The 18,279-nt window shown below is 40.9% G+C and overlaps 1 protein-coding gene across 1 annotated transcript in view; it reads left to right on the forward strand.

The window, feature by feature from the left end:
- Positions 1-3,520, forward strand: part of LOC143300749 (guanine nucleotide-binding protein G(o) subunit alpha) — an 81,272-nt gene extending 77,752 nt beyond the window's left edge. The window contains exons 7-8 of the mRNA XM_076614655.1: positions 583-736; positions 2,683-3,520. Of these exons, the coding sequence (XP_076470770.1) occupies positions 583-736; positions 2,683-2,870 (342 nt within the window). The 3' untranslated portion in view covers positions 2,871-3,520. The remainder of the gene's footprint in view (positions 1-582; positions 737-2,682) is intronic.
- The last annotated feature ends 14,759 nt before the right edge of the window (positions 3,521-18,279 follow it).

Genomic DNA, 18,279 nt, shown 5'->3' on the forward strand with positions numbered 1-18,279 from the left:
ATGGTCTTAATTAAGATTCTCTCGACGATAAAAAAAAAACAACTGTGCATATCTTGAAGTGACATGGTCTTAATTAAGGTTCTCTTGGCGATAAAAAACAACTGTGCATATCTTGAAGTGACATGGTCTTAATTAAGATTCTCTCGACGATAAAAAAAACAACTGTGCATATCTTGAAGTGACATCGTCTTAATTAAGGTTCTCTTCGCGATAAAAAAAAAACTGTGCATATCTTGAAGTGACATGGTCTTAATTAAGATTCTCTCGACGATAAAAAAAACAAACTGTGCATATCTTGAAGTGACATGGTCTTAATTAAGATTCTCTTGACGATAAAAAAAACAAACTGTGCATATCTTGAAGTGACATGGTCTTAATTAAGATTCTCATGACAAAAAACAAACTGTGCATATCTTGAAGTGACATCGTCTTAATTAAGGTTCTCTTGGCGATAAAACAAACTGTGCATATCTTGAAGTGACATGGTCTTAATTAAGATTCTCTCGACGATAAAAAAACAAACTGTGCATATCTTGAAGTCACACGGTCACAGTCATCTTTTGTTTGACCCGTGTCTTGCAGAACCGTATGCAGGAGAGTTTGAAGCTGTTTGACTCCATCTGCAACAACAAGTGGTTCACCGACACCTCTATCATCCTCTTCCTCAACAAGAAGGATCTGTTTGAGGAGAAGATCAAAAAGTCGCCTCTCACCGTCTGCTTTGCCGAGTACACTGGTAGGTATTCATCTTCATCCTAGCCGCTTATGCTTGTGAAAGGGGGCACTCATTATTTGCTTTCCTTAGTACACTGGTAGGTATTTCATCTTCATCTTAACTGGTGTTCTTTGTCAAAGAGGGCTCTCATCATTTGCTTTTCTAAGTACATTGGTCGATATTCGTCTTTCATCATCACTGCTTATGTTTGTCAAAAAGGGGGTTCTCATTATTTGCTTTCCAAAGTACACTGGTAGGTATTGGTCTTCTTCATCACTGCTCAAGTTTGTGAAAGAGGGCACTCATCGTTTGTTTTCCTGAGTAGACTGGTAGGTATTCATCTTCATACTGACGGCTTTTGTTTGTCAAGGAGGGGTGCTGCAAAGGCACACGGAAGGGACATAATACACTAAGGGGAGTCACTGCTAGTCAGTCACAGCTACTTTTGGTTTCTTCACGCGAGCTGGGGTGGAAGTTTGCACAGGTCAGGGAATCAGACCCCTGCTGGAATCTGTGGGTCATGGTATGTTAGTTTGATCTGATGTGATTTTAGGGGGGAAAAGCTGTAATCTGCACCAGTGGGTCATGGTATGTTAGTTTGATCTGATCTGATTTTAGGGGGAAAAGCTGTAATCTGCACCAGTGGGTCATGGTATGTTAGTTTGATCTGATCTGATTTTAGGGGGAAAAGCTGTAATCTGCACCAGTGGGTCATGGTATGTTAGTTTGATCTGATCTGATTTTAGGGGGGAAAGCTGTAATGTTATGATAGTTTGATCTGATCTGATTTTAGGGGGAAAAGCTGTAATCTGCACCAGTGGGTCATGGTATGTCAGTTTGATCTGATCTGATTTTAGGGGGAAAAGCTGTAATCTGCACCAGTAGGTCATGGTATGTTTGATCTGATCTGATTTTAGGGGGAAAAGCTGTAATCTGCACCAGTAGGTCATGGTATGTTTGATCTGATCTGATTTTAGGGGGAAAAGCTGTAATCTGCACCAGTGGGTCATGGTATGGTATGTTTGATCTGATCTGATTTTAGGGGGAAAAGCTGTAATCTGCACCAGTAGGTCATGGTATGTTTGATCTGATCTGATTTTAGGGGGGAAAGCTGTAATCTGCACCAGTGGGTCATGGTATGTTAGTTTGATCTGATCTGATTTTAGGGGGGAAAGCTGTAATCTGCACCAGTGGGTCATGGTATGTTAGTTTGATCTGATCTGATTTTAGGGGGAAAATGTCCTTTTTAATCAGCTCACTCACTGCATTGAATTGTATGGGATTACCTGTATTGCACCACAGATGTCACCAGCTGAGAGCCTTGTTTATGTGTTTACTTGCTTGTGTGGAATGCTTGTTTATGCATTTACTCCTTTGTGGGGAATGCTTGTTTATGCATTTACTTTGTTGGGAATATTTGTTTATGCATTTACTTGTTTGTGGAGAATACATGTCTGTGCGTTCGCTTATTTGTGGGAAGTACCCATTATGTTTTTAGTGGTGTGTGGGAAATGAAAACGTTAATTTATTTGTTAGGATTTGTGTCTTGTTTTGAGCATTTGCTTATTTGTGGTGGAAATGTGAAAGAATGTCCCTGAAACTGTTTTATTTCACTGGTCAGTATGTGCTTTGTTAGCTTTCTTTGTTTGACTGGAGGTGCTGGGCACATAAAGGATCCTGACCATGCTGCATGTTTTGCTTTGTACAGGTGTGCTTTGATCTTTTTTTCAGCTGAGGTATGGCTTTGTACATCCTGCTTGGTGACAGCTGATAACAAGAATTCTGGTTATTTTGAGCACATCAGAAACTGAGACATTTTTTTGCTAGCAGTAGAGTTGTGAATGTAATGCATGTTTACTTCAGATGTGTCTTTCCAAACTGGACCATCCGGCTAGTGCCTTCACCTCCTTTCCAACTGACGCCTGTGTGTGTGTGTGTGTGTGTGTGTGTGTGTTTGTGGTTTCCAGGGAAACAGACGTATGAAGAAGCAGCTGCCTACATCCAAGCTCAGTTTGAAGCCAAGAATAAGAGTTCTCAAAAAGAAATCTACTGCCATCAAACATGTGCGACAGATACTAACAACATTCAGTTTGTGTTTGATGCGGTGACCGATGTCATCATAGCAAACAACCTGCGAGGCTGCGGCCTCTATTGAGGCCACGACAGCTCGGCTGTCCTCCGGAGACTTTTTGAGAGACCAGCGCTGCCTGCAGGAGCAATCAGCTTTGGCGCGCGTCACCCCCGTGGCGTCGTGTCCTCTACTTTTACTTCGTGTCTCTCTATGGGGACTCTGTCGCCGAGTGGTTGGCAACAGTGTTGGGTGTTTTGACGGCGACTTCTTCACAGATGTCAGGAAACAACAACAACAGCAACAACAAAGTTAAAAACCCAAAGCAAGCAAAGCAAGGTCATGTGTAAAAGCAAAAGCATATGAGACAACTACAACAAGAACTTTTACCATGGAATATTTTCTGGTTCATTCTTTTGGGGGGAGGGGTGGGGAAGGTAGGAAGGAGGTAAGGGGAGATTTGAGAGGGGGGTGGGGAGAGGGGGGGTTGGTTCAGTCGATAATCGGGAAGTGATTGAGTCAGCTTGTGGGTGCTTGTGGAAGCGTGTGTGTGTGTGTGTGTGTGTGTGTGTGTGTGTGTGTGCATGTTCCCACAGTTTTGAATCAGTTGATCAGTTTTAGTATTATCATTTTAGTAACATTACTGTGACATTATGTGTATGCTAAGGTATTATGTTTGAGAAATGTGCATTCATGCACTGATGTCAATATATATATATATTTTTTTTTTTTCTCAATCCATCAAGGTCTTTGACTAAATGACCAATGTAGCATGTCCATACTGGCCAGGCAGCCTGCACTGCTGTCGGCATCAAGACACTGAGGTCAAGGTCATGGCAGTAGTCACGATGGCGTGTGGTACACCCCCGCACATAAAGTCATGCACACCTCGAAGTGGAAACCAAGCTTTTCCAGAGAAGCATCAGCCCACAGAGCAAAGTTCTCCCATGTCCCACACGCAAAAGTCGTGACTTGCTATGGATACCTTTCCTCAAAAAGCTTGTAACATTGGTACCCAACTTGTCGTGCAGTGGATACTTTTCTCAGTAAAACATCAAAAAGACCCAACAAAACTTTGGTACCCCCATGCGACAGATAATAATGCTCACTCATTGCGCGTCCACGCATTCACGTAGACAAGGCAGGTAGCGCCTGAATTCAGGACCAGCCCGAAGGCGGCCTTCAAAGGTGGCTGAGCTCAAAAGGCACAGGGAGTGACTTGAAGTTAGGATGTTGGTTCATGCTTCTTGGGTATGTGTTACACTGCACACGAGTTGTTCAGTCAAGAACACGCGTGTCTCTTTCATTGGATGTGGAACCTTTTTTTGGGACAGTGCAATAGGCCTACACTTTTATAAAAATAATGTATTGCATGTAGCAGACGTCGGAAGATATGCACATTTTGATGTGAACCCCTCGCTCTTTTATGTTTTCTCAGTCTGTCTGTGTCCTTGTCTGTTGTGTACAGACACAAATATCAATTGAACGGCTTTCTTGTTTTTGTTTTGTATTCAGTCTAGGTCATCTCCAAGCAATGTAGTGTGAAGTTGACTTGTGATACTTTTGACTCCCCAGTCACATGTTCTGCCCTGTTGTTGCTAATGCGTACATTTCATATTCATGCTGATCGTTTTACTCCAAGCGTATGGATGGTTAACCAGCTGTTCTTGATGCCGTGACCATGCCATCAAGTTGTTTGTTTTGTGGAGCAAGGCACAGTAGAATTCTGTATCAGCACATTCACACACAGACAACATTCAGAAAAAAAAGAAAAACAACCTCAGCAATAATGCTCCCCTTCCTCACAAGACTGATACCCTTTATGTGTGTGGAGATTTAAAGATCAGTTTTACCATTTCAAGTTATCAAAGACTAATGCATTCATCTCTAAAGCAAGCCAGTGAGGTGTAACTCTCCTAAATTAGAGGTTTAGCATTTCAAATAACCTCAGTGCGACACATTCATCAATGAAGCAAATCAGTGAACTGTCATCGTCTTGAAAATAAAGGGTGGAAAAACTGGCATGGAACTGTAGTTTGCATCTGTCTCCGTGCTCACTGGTTCCTGCCAGAAGAAATGAAAAACGAACAGTTATCACTTCATACACGGGCTGAGGCTGGTCCACTGATAAAGAAAGTAAGGCATTGATGACAGTGGACAGGGGCAGGCAAGGAGGGGGGTCGGGTGGGGGGGTCGCGGGAGGCGGGGGTGGGGGGAGGGAGGAGAGGAGGGGGGTGGCCTGGTTAGTGTTGCTGATTCACCCCCCCTCCCTTTACCACATACGCTGGATTTTTTTTGTTTTTTGTTTTTTTGTTCCACGTGATTGTGCATGGAAGGGAACAGTTGAGTGGATGGTGAGTCTCCAGTCTCCAGTCATTCGGGCGCGGGTGGTGGTTGAAACGTTCATGTTCAGTCTGTCGTGTTTCAGTTCTCATTTCCCCTCCTCGTTTTCAACAGTGCTTATGGCTGCCATGGCTTGTGGGACTGGTGGTTTGGTTGCACAAATGTGGGCAGATTGACGATGTGTTTGAGCAGTTGGTTCTCTGGCACAGCACGGAATGGAGAGCGGCACTTTCCCCTGCAGCTGTTGGGATGGAGGAAAAAGCCTGTGTTCTCTGTCTTGCTCCAAACAACATGTGTTTCTTCTTTTTGTTCCTAGGTTGCTTCTTGGTGTTTCTGTTGTAGGCTGGTGACATGTTCATAGCCACTGGAGGCTTCTGATCATGTAGATTTTTTGTTTTGTTTGTTTTGTTTTGTTTTTTGACATTGAGAGTTGAAACCATCATGTGTCTTATTATTGCTTGGACGCAGTACAGCCCCCTCCTCCCTCCATCCCCCTCCACCCCCCACCCCCGCACCCCCCCGCCCTCCACCCCTCTGCCTTCCACCTTTTGCTGCTCTCTTCTTCTTTTCACCACACCCCCCCTCCCCATCATCCCCCCACTCCTTCCCCTCCCTCCTCTCCCTGAACTCCCACTTCCCCAGGATTCTACTCTCACCATCATTCTGTTCTGGTTTTTGTTTTTTTTGTTTTTGTTTTTTTGTTGGGGTGTTGTTGATTTCATTGGGTTTTATTTGTATGAGACAGCAGTGAAGACAGTCCCATTTTGAGTGTCGTGTGTTCCTTTCAGTGTTATGTGCGTGAGTGATGGCATAGCTTTATCCAGTGGTGACGACACCTTTTGCTGGCACAGGGAGGTGTGTGTGTCGTGCTCAAAGGAGGACACACCAGGCACTCGTGTACGGGATCCATGATGATAATGTTGATGACGATGATGATGAGGATGACAGCTTATGAGGAACCCTGATATAGCAATGACATTTGTATTAATGATAATGAAAGTAGTATTGTTTTGATAAGTTATAACAAGCATGATACAAAAACTAGTGCAGCCTAAGCTAACTGCTGGCCACGGGTTGAAGTAATTTCAATACGGAGACACTTAGCATTGAGATTTCTGCTCAGACATACTTCAGATCAATTCTTTCACCCTATTTTTGTTTCCCCTTAAAGTGGTTGGTATCATTGCAATACTGTCATCTGAATGTCTGGTGTGTTTTTTGTCAGTATGTCCACCTTTCCAATATTATCCAATTCAGGCATATGGAACCATACATTTATGGACATTAGCATATTCTGATAAAAAGATCTGCATGATTCTGACATGTAACAGGTGCAGAAATGTAAACTTATTCTGTTGTGGTTAAAATGAATGCTTTGGAGAAAGACCAGAAAAAAAGAAAAAAAAAGAAGGCTATTGTTTAAATGGCAAACTTGTGGTGAAGTTCATTTCATTTGCATATCCTGATTAGGATGGCAATCACATAAGCACAAATTTGTCTGATTGTGTAAAACATGATAAGCATGAAGGCACAATGAAAACTACTAAAAGTCAGCATGGTGTTAAAGCAAGAACAGGTTGATAGTGGGAATGACCTGCTGGCAACAGATACCAACATTGCACTGGAACACATTTCACTGGCATGTGGGTGATGGACCCCCTTAGCCACCATCACTCTCCCGGTCTTGACGGACATCCACAGTCACTGAATCCAACATCACTGCCAGTTGGGTCATCACCCTGCATTTGCAATCATTCTGTAGGTTATGACACTTTAGGATTTAAAACAAAAAAAACCAACAACTTGTCTGAGCACAGGACTTCAAAAGAGAGACAACTAATGGCTGCAGTGTCTTAACCCACATGGGAGTTACGTCCTTTCATTTCTTCTGCACATTAACTCACTCGGGACGACAAGTTTTCTCCCTTGCTTTTCCCCACTGACGGCCCATTTGTAAGGGTTTGGAAAAAAATTACAAAAAATTCAAAATACTGTGTAAGAAAATGAAACTTTCAGAACTGGTTTATTACGTGTTGAGCTATTACATATAAAAAAAATCAAATTTCTCATCTTATTTTTACAGTTTTGCCATATGTAGAAAATACTGCCAATTTTTCACCCCGAATCACCATACCCATGCTCGCTTTCTGCATTAAATTCGCTTTCTTCTTCGTCATCATCCACCTCTTCAATGTCCGACCCTTCAGTTTGTAGCATTTCAAGTACTTCGGCAACCCTAAAACGTTGCCGTCACTGCCTTGTTCGCTTCACAACATTCTGAGAAGAGCCCGCTTTGCTAACAGGCTGGCACGCGAGCAGACGACCGGTCAGTGACTTTGTCAGCGTGTGTGTGAGACGGGCCACACATCCCAGGCTGACCAATCATACCATTCGATTGTGGAGTGACCCAGAATAGCGCACTCTGCTTGGCTAATCACAAAATCGTGTGTACAGCGCATGATGGAATTTTACTTTCGGAGAATGCTATTCCATTCCTTCGTCCGAAACCGAATACGTTTTGTGTAGGAATGCGTGAGCATTCCTTCGTCCGGAAAGAGTTAACTTATTCTCTGGTCTGCTTTAAAACTGTCATCATATTCATTGATCACAGGAACTGCTACTGCTTCCAGTGTTATTTAAACCATTTTTTTTTTTAACCTTTTGTATCATAGTTTTGTTGTGAAAGACCAAAGGTCAAATAGAATTCCTGTCCCCCACCCCAGCCCCCCCCTTTTTTTTTTTACCAGTGTATTCAGCATTTTATTAGATGTCCAGTGGTAGTGGCATGATTTCAGCTTAGATTGCAAAGTTTAACAGTTAAAAAAAAAAAAAAAGATTAAAACTTTTCTTTTTTTTTCAGTTATGTGATCAATTATTCAAAATCAAGTCTGTTCACTTTTCCTACGGAAATGTCATGCTCTTTTTTAAAATTTTATTTTAGGTTTTGTTTTGTTTTGGTTGATTTTATCATGCCGTACAAAATAGCCAACACACGCTCAAAATCAAATCTATGCTCTTTTCTGCTACAGTGTAGTTTGAGGAGCAATACAGATGATGCACAAATTTGATAACATATGCACCAGTGAAATAAAACTATTTTTCTTTTAATAATTTTTCTGTCATTTGCGCACCAGTATGCTTTAAAAGAAGGCAGTGTGTGATAATGTTTGCGATATGGCATTGCATGTTTGGCTCACATTTCAAAGGATTTTATCCTAACTTGAACGCTCATTTTATCCTAACTTGAACGCTCATTTTATCCTAACTTGAATGCTCAGTAATGTATATGTGTCTTCACATACACACATACACATGTGTTCTGTGTTTTTAGGCAGGTGTGTGTGGGGGTGGGGAGGTGGATATTGGCATATCATCCTTGGTTATGAGCACAGAGTAATTTTAGAAGAGTTTCTCAAAAAGTACCATTAAACTATTTCAATTGAATATGACCAAAAGGCAGAGATGGGACTATTTCCATCACCTCAGTGATGTGAAGTAGACTGGAAATCTTTTGCGTCAGAAATGCATTATAAAATAATGTTTTATTTGTCACAGAGAAATATTTGATACACACAAAGTGACAAACTGAATCTCTTGACAAAAGAGTGGTGGTACAAATGCTGTTTTTAACACACATGCATGCACATGCACACATACATATATGCATGCACACAAACACATACACACACGTGTACAAAAATGATGCTCAGTTTGATAATGTCAACCAAGGAGTAAAAAGTGACAAAAAGAAAGTCAATCCTATGTCAAGGGTAACATGTAATGGAACAGATCAGAATTAAAGGAAAAAAGTTTTGGTGGTGTAAAGCTTTGTATAGTTCTTCTTTGATACTTCAATAAACTTCACACACACACACACACACACACACACACACACACACACACACACACACACACACACGACACTGAAACAAACATGTGCAAACAAAACTACAAGTGCTGCTATCACGGATTTTGTTCATGCATCAATAGTAATCTTTTGTGTGTCACTTTTCAAAACACATCTGCTTTCTGCCATTTTGTTTGCCCTTGTTGCCCAAGTGACAATGATCATCATTCATTCCCCCTCCCCCTAACTTCCCCTAGGATTAGCTGTTACTGCCCATCAAACTGAGATCACATGACGAGTGGACTGGCCTGGATTTGAGTGAAGAAGGAAAGTGTCTGTGACTTCTTTGATGACAGTCGTAACAGTACGGAACATGTGTCCAATATTTACAAGCTCATACACTGGAAACCAAAGTGACATTTACTCATGATCAAAACATAAGCCTATTTTAGGATGAATCACTTGCCACAGGTTTCATCAAGTCCTTATGTGATTGTTTTGGTAAGGAGGCATTTTGTTTTTTGTAGCTGGTACCATTTCGCACTGCCTCTCGACCCATTCTGCATAGTTTTTATTTATTTGATTACTACTTATTTATATCTTCATTTTGTAAATGAACATGTCTTCGTTTGAGATGAGTGTTTGAAATGAATGGTGGTCAGTGAACAAATACTTTGCCAACATGTTGCTGCATCCATTGAGCTGTGGGGGTGCAGGGGATGCTAGAACTGCCTACTGTCTGTCCATGGTGTTGCCTGGTGTCCAGTGTGTGTGTGTGTGTGTGTGTGTGAGTGAGTGAGTTCCAGTGGCCGGACTTTCTTTTTATTACAGAAATTCATTCAGCTGTAATTATAACCTGTGAATGTGATTTGTTCACGTAATCTTCAATGTCATTCAGTGTCATGTGTATATGAAAGCAGTCTGTTCCCACTTTTGCTATCAATGTAAGATGTTACCACGTGACTGATGTAATGTTCACAATTCGATGTCCATGGTATGTAGAGGGTTTCTGTTGCGTCTTTGAATGGAGAGAAGAAAGGGAAACACTTTCTGCTTTTGTATTGAGCAAAATGGGGATGGTCACTGCAACATTCAGTAGTGCATTGTGTTTAAGTCTGTTGCTGTGATGACTTTATTCTGCCACGTTTTGATGTCTGCAGAATAGAGTGTGTCATTGTTGAGAGTACTTCACTGTTCACAGTTGGTGTGACATTTCTGACACTGGTACTAGTGTTCCTCCCCCCCCAACCCCCCAAAAAGGCAAAATTGTCATTGTTTTGCGCAGTTGTTCTGGTCAATAAATTGCCAGACAACTTATAAACAGTTTCTTTCTTTTCTGTTGCTATTTAAACACCTCCCACCCCCATTAAAATGAAATGATTTCCTCTTTGTTTTCTCCACGGACTACAAAGTAAAGGCACTGCTTGCATGTTATTTCAGTAATGATAGCTGGTAAACATGTGTTGGAAACGTGAGTAGCTAAGAAAATTCGGAACAGATCTATTCCGTGACTGCTTGATGGATGGAGTTTTCAATGACCTTACTGTGACATGTACTTTTTTCCTCGTTTCTTTCACCACTGCAACATTTGTCCTGTGTGTCTGAGTGAAGCCATATTTGTAATATCAATGTGTTTACTATTAAAACTAAATACATAAAAAAGAGGGTTGAGAAAGAGAGAGAGAATGAGTGAGTGTGTTTACGTGTGTGTGTATATATCTCTGTCTGTGTGTGAATATGATTTTGCAACCTGTGAACTGTCTGGTCTTGAAGGTTCTCTTTTAACACAAAGGAAATGTTTCCGTTGTGATTTGTGTCGATTTTACTCTTGGTTTTCTAGTCAGCAGAAAAGAGGCGGAGCCCTACAGGAGGCAGTGCATTGTTTGGTAAGCGAGGTCCTGTCCTCTTCTTCACTGAACTCTTCAACACTACTCTAATCAAGTATGCACTCTGGTCTGGGCTCAGTTCCATACATTGCCTCTTTCAATTCCAACGCATGGACGCTTGAACTCCTAAATGCATTGGCCTTACAATTGCGAAGTACAAATTGCCTGTTTCCTTTCATTTCTCTGTTCATAATGTGGGTGAGTGGAGCACTTTCAGATTTTTTTTTTCTTAACTGTCAAATTCTCAGCAGATTGTGAGTTGGCTTTGATGTGAAAACACATTAGTAGTTGTCTGTCCGATTGTGTTGGGCAGGTCTCATTGTCAGTGACATATGCACATGCTGGAAGGGAGAGGTGAGGGGGCGCAGACACACATACCCCAGAGTGTGTGAGACTGGCGGGCACAAAGGTGACTGGAAAGGACTTTTTTCAAAGCCTGCAATACGATGACCAGTCAGTGCATTTCTTCATGGAACCATTGACAAAGAATTCACCAAACTACGCACCTGTCTTTTTCAGACCAAGAGGAGGACGGTGGAAAGGGTTGCTGCGTGTAGGATGGTGAGAGCAGAGGTTTGAGAGCTCTGTTCATAGCTCTTTGTGTCTGCTGTGAGAAGTATGAAGCTGGGAATAAGCACTGTGTAAATCTTAAATGCAGTTTCACTGAACGTGGAATTGAGTTCATTTTTGATGCACGGGCTGCTGTGGTATGTAGGACACGATGGATGGTATGACGGAATGGTGAAAGATGTCAAATGAGGGAAATCGCAAACTTGTATGTCTTTGATGTCAAGGCAAGTTAAGACAGTGTGTCATTTTCGGATGAGACCAGTGAAAGTTTTTGTTGTCAACGATGTGTTTCCTTCTTGTGTTTACATTTATCTCAAGGGAGTTGGCAACTGATCTTATATTGTGTAGACATGTTTCATGTTCCCGAATGTAAGGGGGAAAAAAACTTGTGAAGTGTTGTGTGTTTTCTTTGCATTAAATCATGAAGTTGACAGTGTCAGCGTCTATAGTGTGGAGGCCCGGTCGATAGACAGGCAGTTTGCTTCACTTGTCAGCTGTGGTGTATCTGTCATTAGTTTTCTCTGCTGCATACACGTGGTTCAGGAGACTGAGTGAAAATAATCACTGCCTTTTTGGCATCAACTGTTTCCATTCTTTGTCTCGGTTCACTTGTAAAGAATAAATAACTGTCTGAATGGATGTGTTCTTTGGAGTTTTGTGAAAGATGATTGTTCCAGTTGCATCGTAAGCTGCACAGTATGCCAGTATCGTTATCAACTTGGTCCATGCTGCGCGTTTGTTGCCTAGCAAATGAAGCAGCTATCTTCTGTGGTCTTCTCCCCTCCCCACAATGTGGTTCTGGCTGGCCGTCATGTCTAGGACCACCAGTCATAAACGACCTGACCTTTTCGTTGATTTTTTTTTCTTTTTTTCTTTCTTTCTTTCTTTTCCTTTTTTCTTTCTTTTTTTTTTTTTTTTTTTTACACCGGTTGATAACGATCCTTGAGGGCCATTAGAACTAGACTAGTTACGTTCATTCACAATTAACTTTTTTTTTTCCCACTGCATAGAGATATACTTGGTGTCCATCTTGGTGTCTGAAGACCATTGCAACCTTGCCACTTGTAATCCACTCTGTTTATCACCCAAGTATACCAGGAGGGTCATTAGCCGGAATTAACCATGAAATTAATTTTCTCCTTCAGACATAGTATCAACAATCAGTATGTGTGAAACGACAGCTTTTGTCATCAGTCTTGCCCAAAGAAATCCATCCAGACAGGATTTTTCAGATGAATGCTGCTCGGAATGCAAAAAAAGGTAACAAAACTACTGAACTAAAGCAAGTCAGGCCCATTCCTGCTTTTGACCCATTTCAGAATTTACAATGTCTGGACAGAACTTGGCATGTCTGGACAGAACTTGACATGTCAAACTTAAAGAAATTAAACTGAAAAGAAAGCTGATACTGCCATCCATGTCAGTGAAAATATACTTTAAATTCAAACTTAGTGATTTTTAAAAAAAACAATTTTTATTGTTTTCAACACAATGAAATTTCTCTGACATGGGCATGGCTAAAAGAAATACATCTCTGCTTCACTTTGATTTGTAATACCAGATAGTTTGCAAAGAACTGATGGCTGTAAGATTCTCGAGGAGTGGCACTTTGTTTGTGTGTGGGAGGGGGCCCCAGCCTGTACTGTAGTGTATTCCATTGAATGTTTTGTTTGAACTGTGGTCATGGACTCCACCCAACTGTCAATGTAGCCGCCATGTTGGTGGCCCTCACTTTTGATTTCATTGTGCAAGTGTTTCTAATGAGGAGGATTGCTCTGACATACATTTAGTAGAAGATCCAACACATAACGCCACTCAATCATTTCTTTTTTGCTTTCTCGACACATCACTCTCTCTCTCTCTCTCTCTTTCTTTCTCCCTTAGCTCCATAGTCAAAGAACTGTTGCTTGTTTACCACTATTCTGCTGACGTGAGGGCGAACCATGGAAGAATGGGACTCAATTCGTGATTTCCCCCCTCCCTCCTCCCCCTTGCCACCCCCTTCCCACTTTGTTTTTAATCTTTCTCTGTGTTCATCCATTTCTGCCTGATGCTAACATGTTGAGAGCGTCTGTCTGCTGCGAGGTCTTTTTTTTTTTTTTTTTTTAAAAGGAAATATGAATTTGCCTGGGCGCTTCATTATCAGTCGTCTTTGTACCACATCTCTGCTGCTCTCACTGATACCAACTCTGATTGGTGTCAACTGTTTTCTGTTCAGTACTTTGAGGGGTTTATTTTATTTTATGATCTCTCTCTGCTTGCAGACAAACTGGACATCAGACAATGAAAGCCCTTCTGATTCTCAGTATACAAGTAGTTGTGCTAAGTGCAGCAAATGCACAGACAACTAGAAATTACCAGCTAATTTTTAACAAGAAGCAGAAAATAATTTACTTGACACTGAAAAGATTTTGGCAAATGATTTTTGGAAACCAATTTCAGATTCATTGTGTAAACCTGACTCTGGTTTGGGATGTATCTAGTTGTTTTCTCTATGGTGTTTTTTTTATGACTTGTGTCTGTCAGTCAAGTATGATGTCCATCAGCACTGGACATAGAAATAAATATATAAACCAGTCTCACAGAAATCAATATATAAACCAGTGTCTTGTGATTTCCGCCCTGCTTTATGTCCTTGTCCAAAAGCAGGACTATGAAGAATCCTCAGTATGAACAGGTTTCAGTTGATACCAATTGCACGTCTTGCTCAGCCTAGACATGTGAAGCATTAAACAGTCTGTCTCTCTTGCTGTCTCTGTCTCTTACTTGTCTTCATTTCTTTCTTTGATCAACCTGAAATAAAACATTTAGAATTTTGATTACGTGTTTTGTGTATTCAAACTGGATGCCTTGTGTTTGCTATTAGTTTTTTTGTTTTTTTTTTGTTTTTGTCGTGACAGACAAGCTTCATGTACTGGAAAAAGGAAACAATTTTACAGGCTTTTATCTCTCCTTCACTCACTTTTTCCAAACACACGCGCACAAATACCATAATTTCCGGACAATAGGGTCTGTTTTTTTGTTTTTTTTAATGAACAGTGCTTACGAACATATGTGTACATACACTTATGCATGAACACACACACACACACACACACACATACACAAAAGCATGTGTATACATGTGTACACATGCATACACACCCTCCTGATTGCATGGGTCCATACTCTATAACATGCATGCAGTACTTTTGACTGAGCATACACACACACACTTACTCACGCATCACCACACAAACACTTGTACATACATACACATGCACACGCACACACACACACCTACACACACACACACACACACACATCCACACACACACAGTCCTATACTTGTTTCTCCCCTCAAAGTTTTTTTAGCACTGATCTCACAAGAAACACATGTGGAGCTGCTAGAGATGCTGGTGCAACCAGAACACTGGCCTCATACACTGATACAGCCAACAGTATCAAGATAAATCCACCTTTCAACCCCATGTCGGCTGTTGACGAGTAACCTCGTAAGTGAAGGGCTGCGATAAGACTGAGGGTACATCCCAGGATGACCATCACTAATACCGTACATTGCAATACACGACAATACAATATAGTTCAGGATATCAGTCACCAATACAGTCTTATACAATGCAATACAAGACTAATTTGAAACATGCACAATGGAATAAAAAAGAAATGGCTGCACACAATATTATTCCTGATGTTAACATGCCTTTTGCCAAAGCATAAAAACAATGAAACCCTATTCATATACATATTCAACGATATAGCTTCGAAGTGGATAGCCTACATTTTTTTCATTCATACACAATAATAATAATAATAATAATTGTAATCAATAAGTACTTACCTATTATAAACATGTAATATTTCTTGTGCCTGTTGTTCCAGAACTGACTTCCCATCACAAGCTAGGCAGTCTGGTAACACCTTTCTCTCCCAGACTCTGTGACAGACAACTTAATTCCTTTCTCCACTAAGTCCAATCTCAACTTAATAGTTCAGAAAAGAATACAGCTAAAAAGAATCTGTACTGTGTCAGTGTATGTACTGTGTGAGTGAACGCCTAAAAACATGACACAACTACGATGACAATACTGACGATGATATAATAATAATAATATTAAGTGATAACAACAACAATATTAATAATAATATGTCTAACCTACTCGGATCTTTGAGCTTTTTAACCTTTCCAGTAGGTTACCTAAAAGTTCGCGTTCCGTATGTCGTGGGCGTGTCACCCATATTCCTCGCCCTCCATCGTGGATGTTCAGTCAAGAGTTCTGTAAAGTTTCAAACACGTTCCGTCGCAAACAGTAAGCAAACCGACAAACCGATGTGTATGTACTATTGATCCAATGATGCTCTACGTCACGTGTAGACAGTGCGATGATGCAATATGTGGATTTTTTATTTTTATTTAAAATTTTTTTTATTGTGTCAAAAAAAGCCTTCTCAGCTTAGATCCAATGTTCTTTCTCTCACGGACTGCTCTCCCTTGCGTTTCCACACTGAGACAGGGGAACCGGGCTGACACCACGTGACCCGCTAAAGAATGCAATATGGCAGCGTCCAGGTATCACACCTTCACGCAAAAGCGGCTACGCTGTACACGAAGAAAGAATCGAATCAAAACACTTAATTGTGGCGCAAAGCGCTCGACGGCGTGAGTCTTTTGTGCTGCAAGCGCACCACAAAATGTTCGCATTTTTCGCTATTTTGCTGTTTATGCTCATATACGTAACTCGCTGACCTATTACCTATTATCTATCTTTCTCTTTCTGACTGTTCTACTCGTCCAACACACACACACACACACACACACACACACACATATATATATATAGATATATATATACATGCACGCGCGCGCACACACATACACACACACTTATGCACACCACGCGCGTGCACACACATGCATTGAAGTCACAACACTGAACAAAACCAAACCAAGCACAACAAACTGAGATTTGACTGTTTTAACAGTTGCATTGTCCCTTGGGAATAGAGTCAGAGATAACAGTAATTTTGTGGACCTTTTTTTCTCTCTCTTTATAGAAACACTTTTAAGCAAGAATGTATTTTAGTTTAACTTGGTTGTCATTATGTATTTTAGTTTGCAATACTTATCAGTGATACCAGTGTATGTTGTTTGCTTTTGTGCCATGAAGATCACAATCAGTGTGATACATATGACTAACACTAACAGTGTTGCTTTCACCTTTCTCATGTAATCATCAAAATATTCAAAAGGTGAACCGCAGCACAAAACAAGTCTGTGCATTTAAACTGTGTTAGCTGCTGAGATTCAAAAACAACAACTGTATGAATAAAGGGAAATATGTTTCAGTAGTAGTAGTATAGTATAGTATTTCAGCTTTAAAAAATTAGGCCACAAGGCCTTTTGCTGATCTTTTAATCAGAGCTAAGTTACCTAACGGTGAAGCTAATTCTAAACGATCTTTTGACCGTACCTAAGCTTCAGCCGAGTCTGTGACTGAGTGGTGGGTGGCAGCGGGCACGACTTGGTGAAGGTCACTGCAGAACATGTGGTTTTTGAAGACATGGTCTATCGTATGTTTGAAGTTGTTGAGTGTTTTGGGGTCCATTGATATTTTCACAAAAGCATGGAATTATGTTTAAGCAACTTGCATACTGGAATCAGAATGCATGGACACACACAGTATAATGTCTCCTGTTAGCATTCAGTCTGACAGTGCAGAAAACCTGGACACCATACATATACTTATTCATCAGTGTGGCTTTAAACTGGATAGTTTGTATTTTTGTCATTCATTTTGGAAATATGATAATAGTAATAGTCGTAGTTGTACTAGTAAAAATGATGATGATGTTGTTGATAATAAATGTTCACATGTCAGTTCTGATTAGACGAAGTTTGCCCCAGGTAGTCATTCCAGGCTAGTCTGAATAGACCCTGGGGTTATTCTGATCTGGCCAGATCTAACCCCGGGGGTAAAAACCAACGGGGGTACGAAAAGGCTGCTACACCAGGGAGTAGTCAGCCAGTCAGAGACAGGCTGGAAATGGTTAGTGATGACGCTGTAGATCAATCAAGAGCACTTGATAGATAAGGCAATGTGTGTGCGCACATGTGCGTGTGTGTATGTCTGTGTGCAATTGTGCATGCATTTGTTCTTTCTGTACGTGAAATGGGTGGGAAGGGGTGGGGTGCACGTATGTCTTGAGTGGATAAAAAGGGGCATATAGGGAAAAAATGATTAAATACATCAAATGAACAACCTATAAATATTAAAATGTAACATTAATGTGTGCGTATTAGCACATGTGTGTGGGTAGGGGAGGGGACTGGGCGGGGGAGTGGGGGTGAGGTATGTTGTGTATGTAGATGTGCTTTTGGGCCAGATTTGAACTGATGAAATTTGGTTAACGAATTGGTAGGGACGTTTATTCCAAGGACCAGGTATGAAAAGACAGGCTGCCCTTTTAATTTCTCTTTATGATGTGGGATACAGCTGACAGCACGTTAGTCAGCAGATGATCGAAATGAACGGAATGGAACATTATAGCTGAAGAAGATGAGACAATTTCTGAAGGGACGAGAAATGTTCCGTAAAATCAATGGTAATGATCGACTGGCCACGACCGAAATCATACTTGTTATTTCAAGTTCGAAAAGAAGATTTCTTAAATATGCATGATGTTCGTGTGCTTCAGAGTAGTTCAGTGTCCTCAATCCACGTAAACAGCTTGTTGCAGTAGACGGAATAAATACATCGGTTTTGATTTCAGTTTCAAGTAGGTGTCTAAACGTGCAGATTGGTCTAAACCGTATGTGCAGCACCACATCTACTTTGAGAAGAAAATACAA

The sequence above is a fragment of the Babylonia areolata genome, chromosome 26 (assembly GCF_041734735.1).
Source record: "Babylonia areolata isolate BAREFJ2019XMU chromosome 26, ASM4173473v1, whole genome shotgun sequence".
In the NCBI taxonomy this organism is placed as follows: Eukaryota; Metazoa; Mollusca; class Gastropoda; order Neogastropoda; family Buccinidae; genus Babylonia; species Babylonia areolata.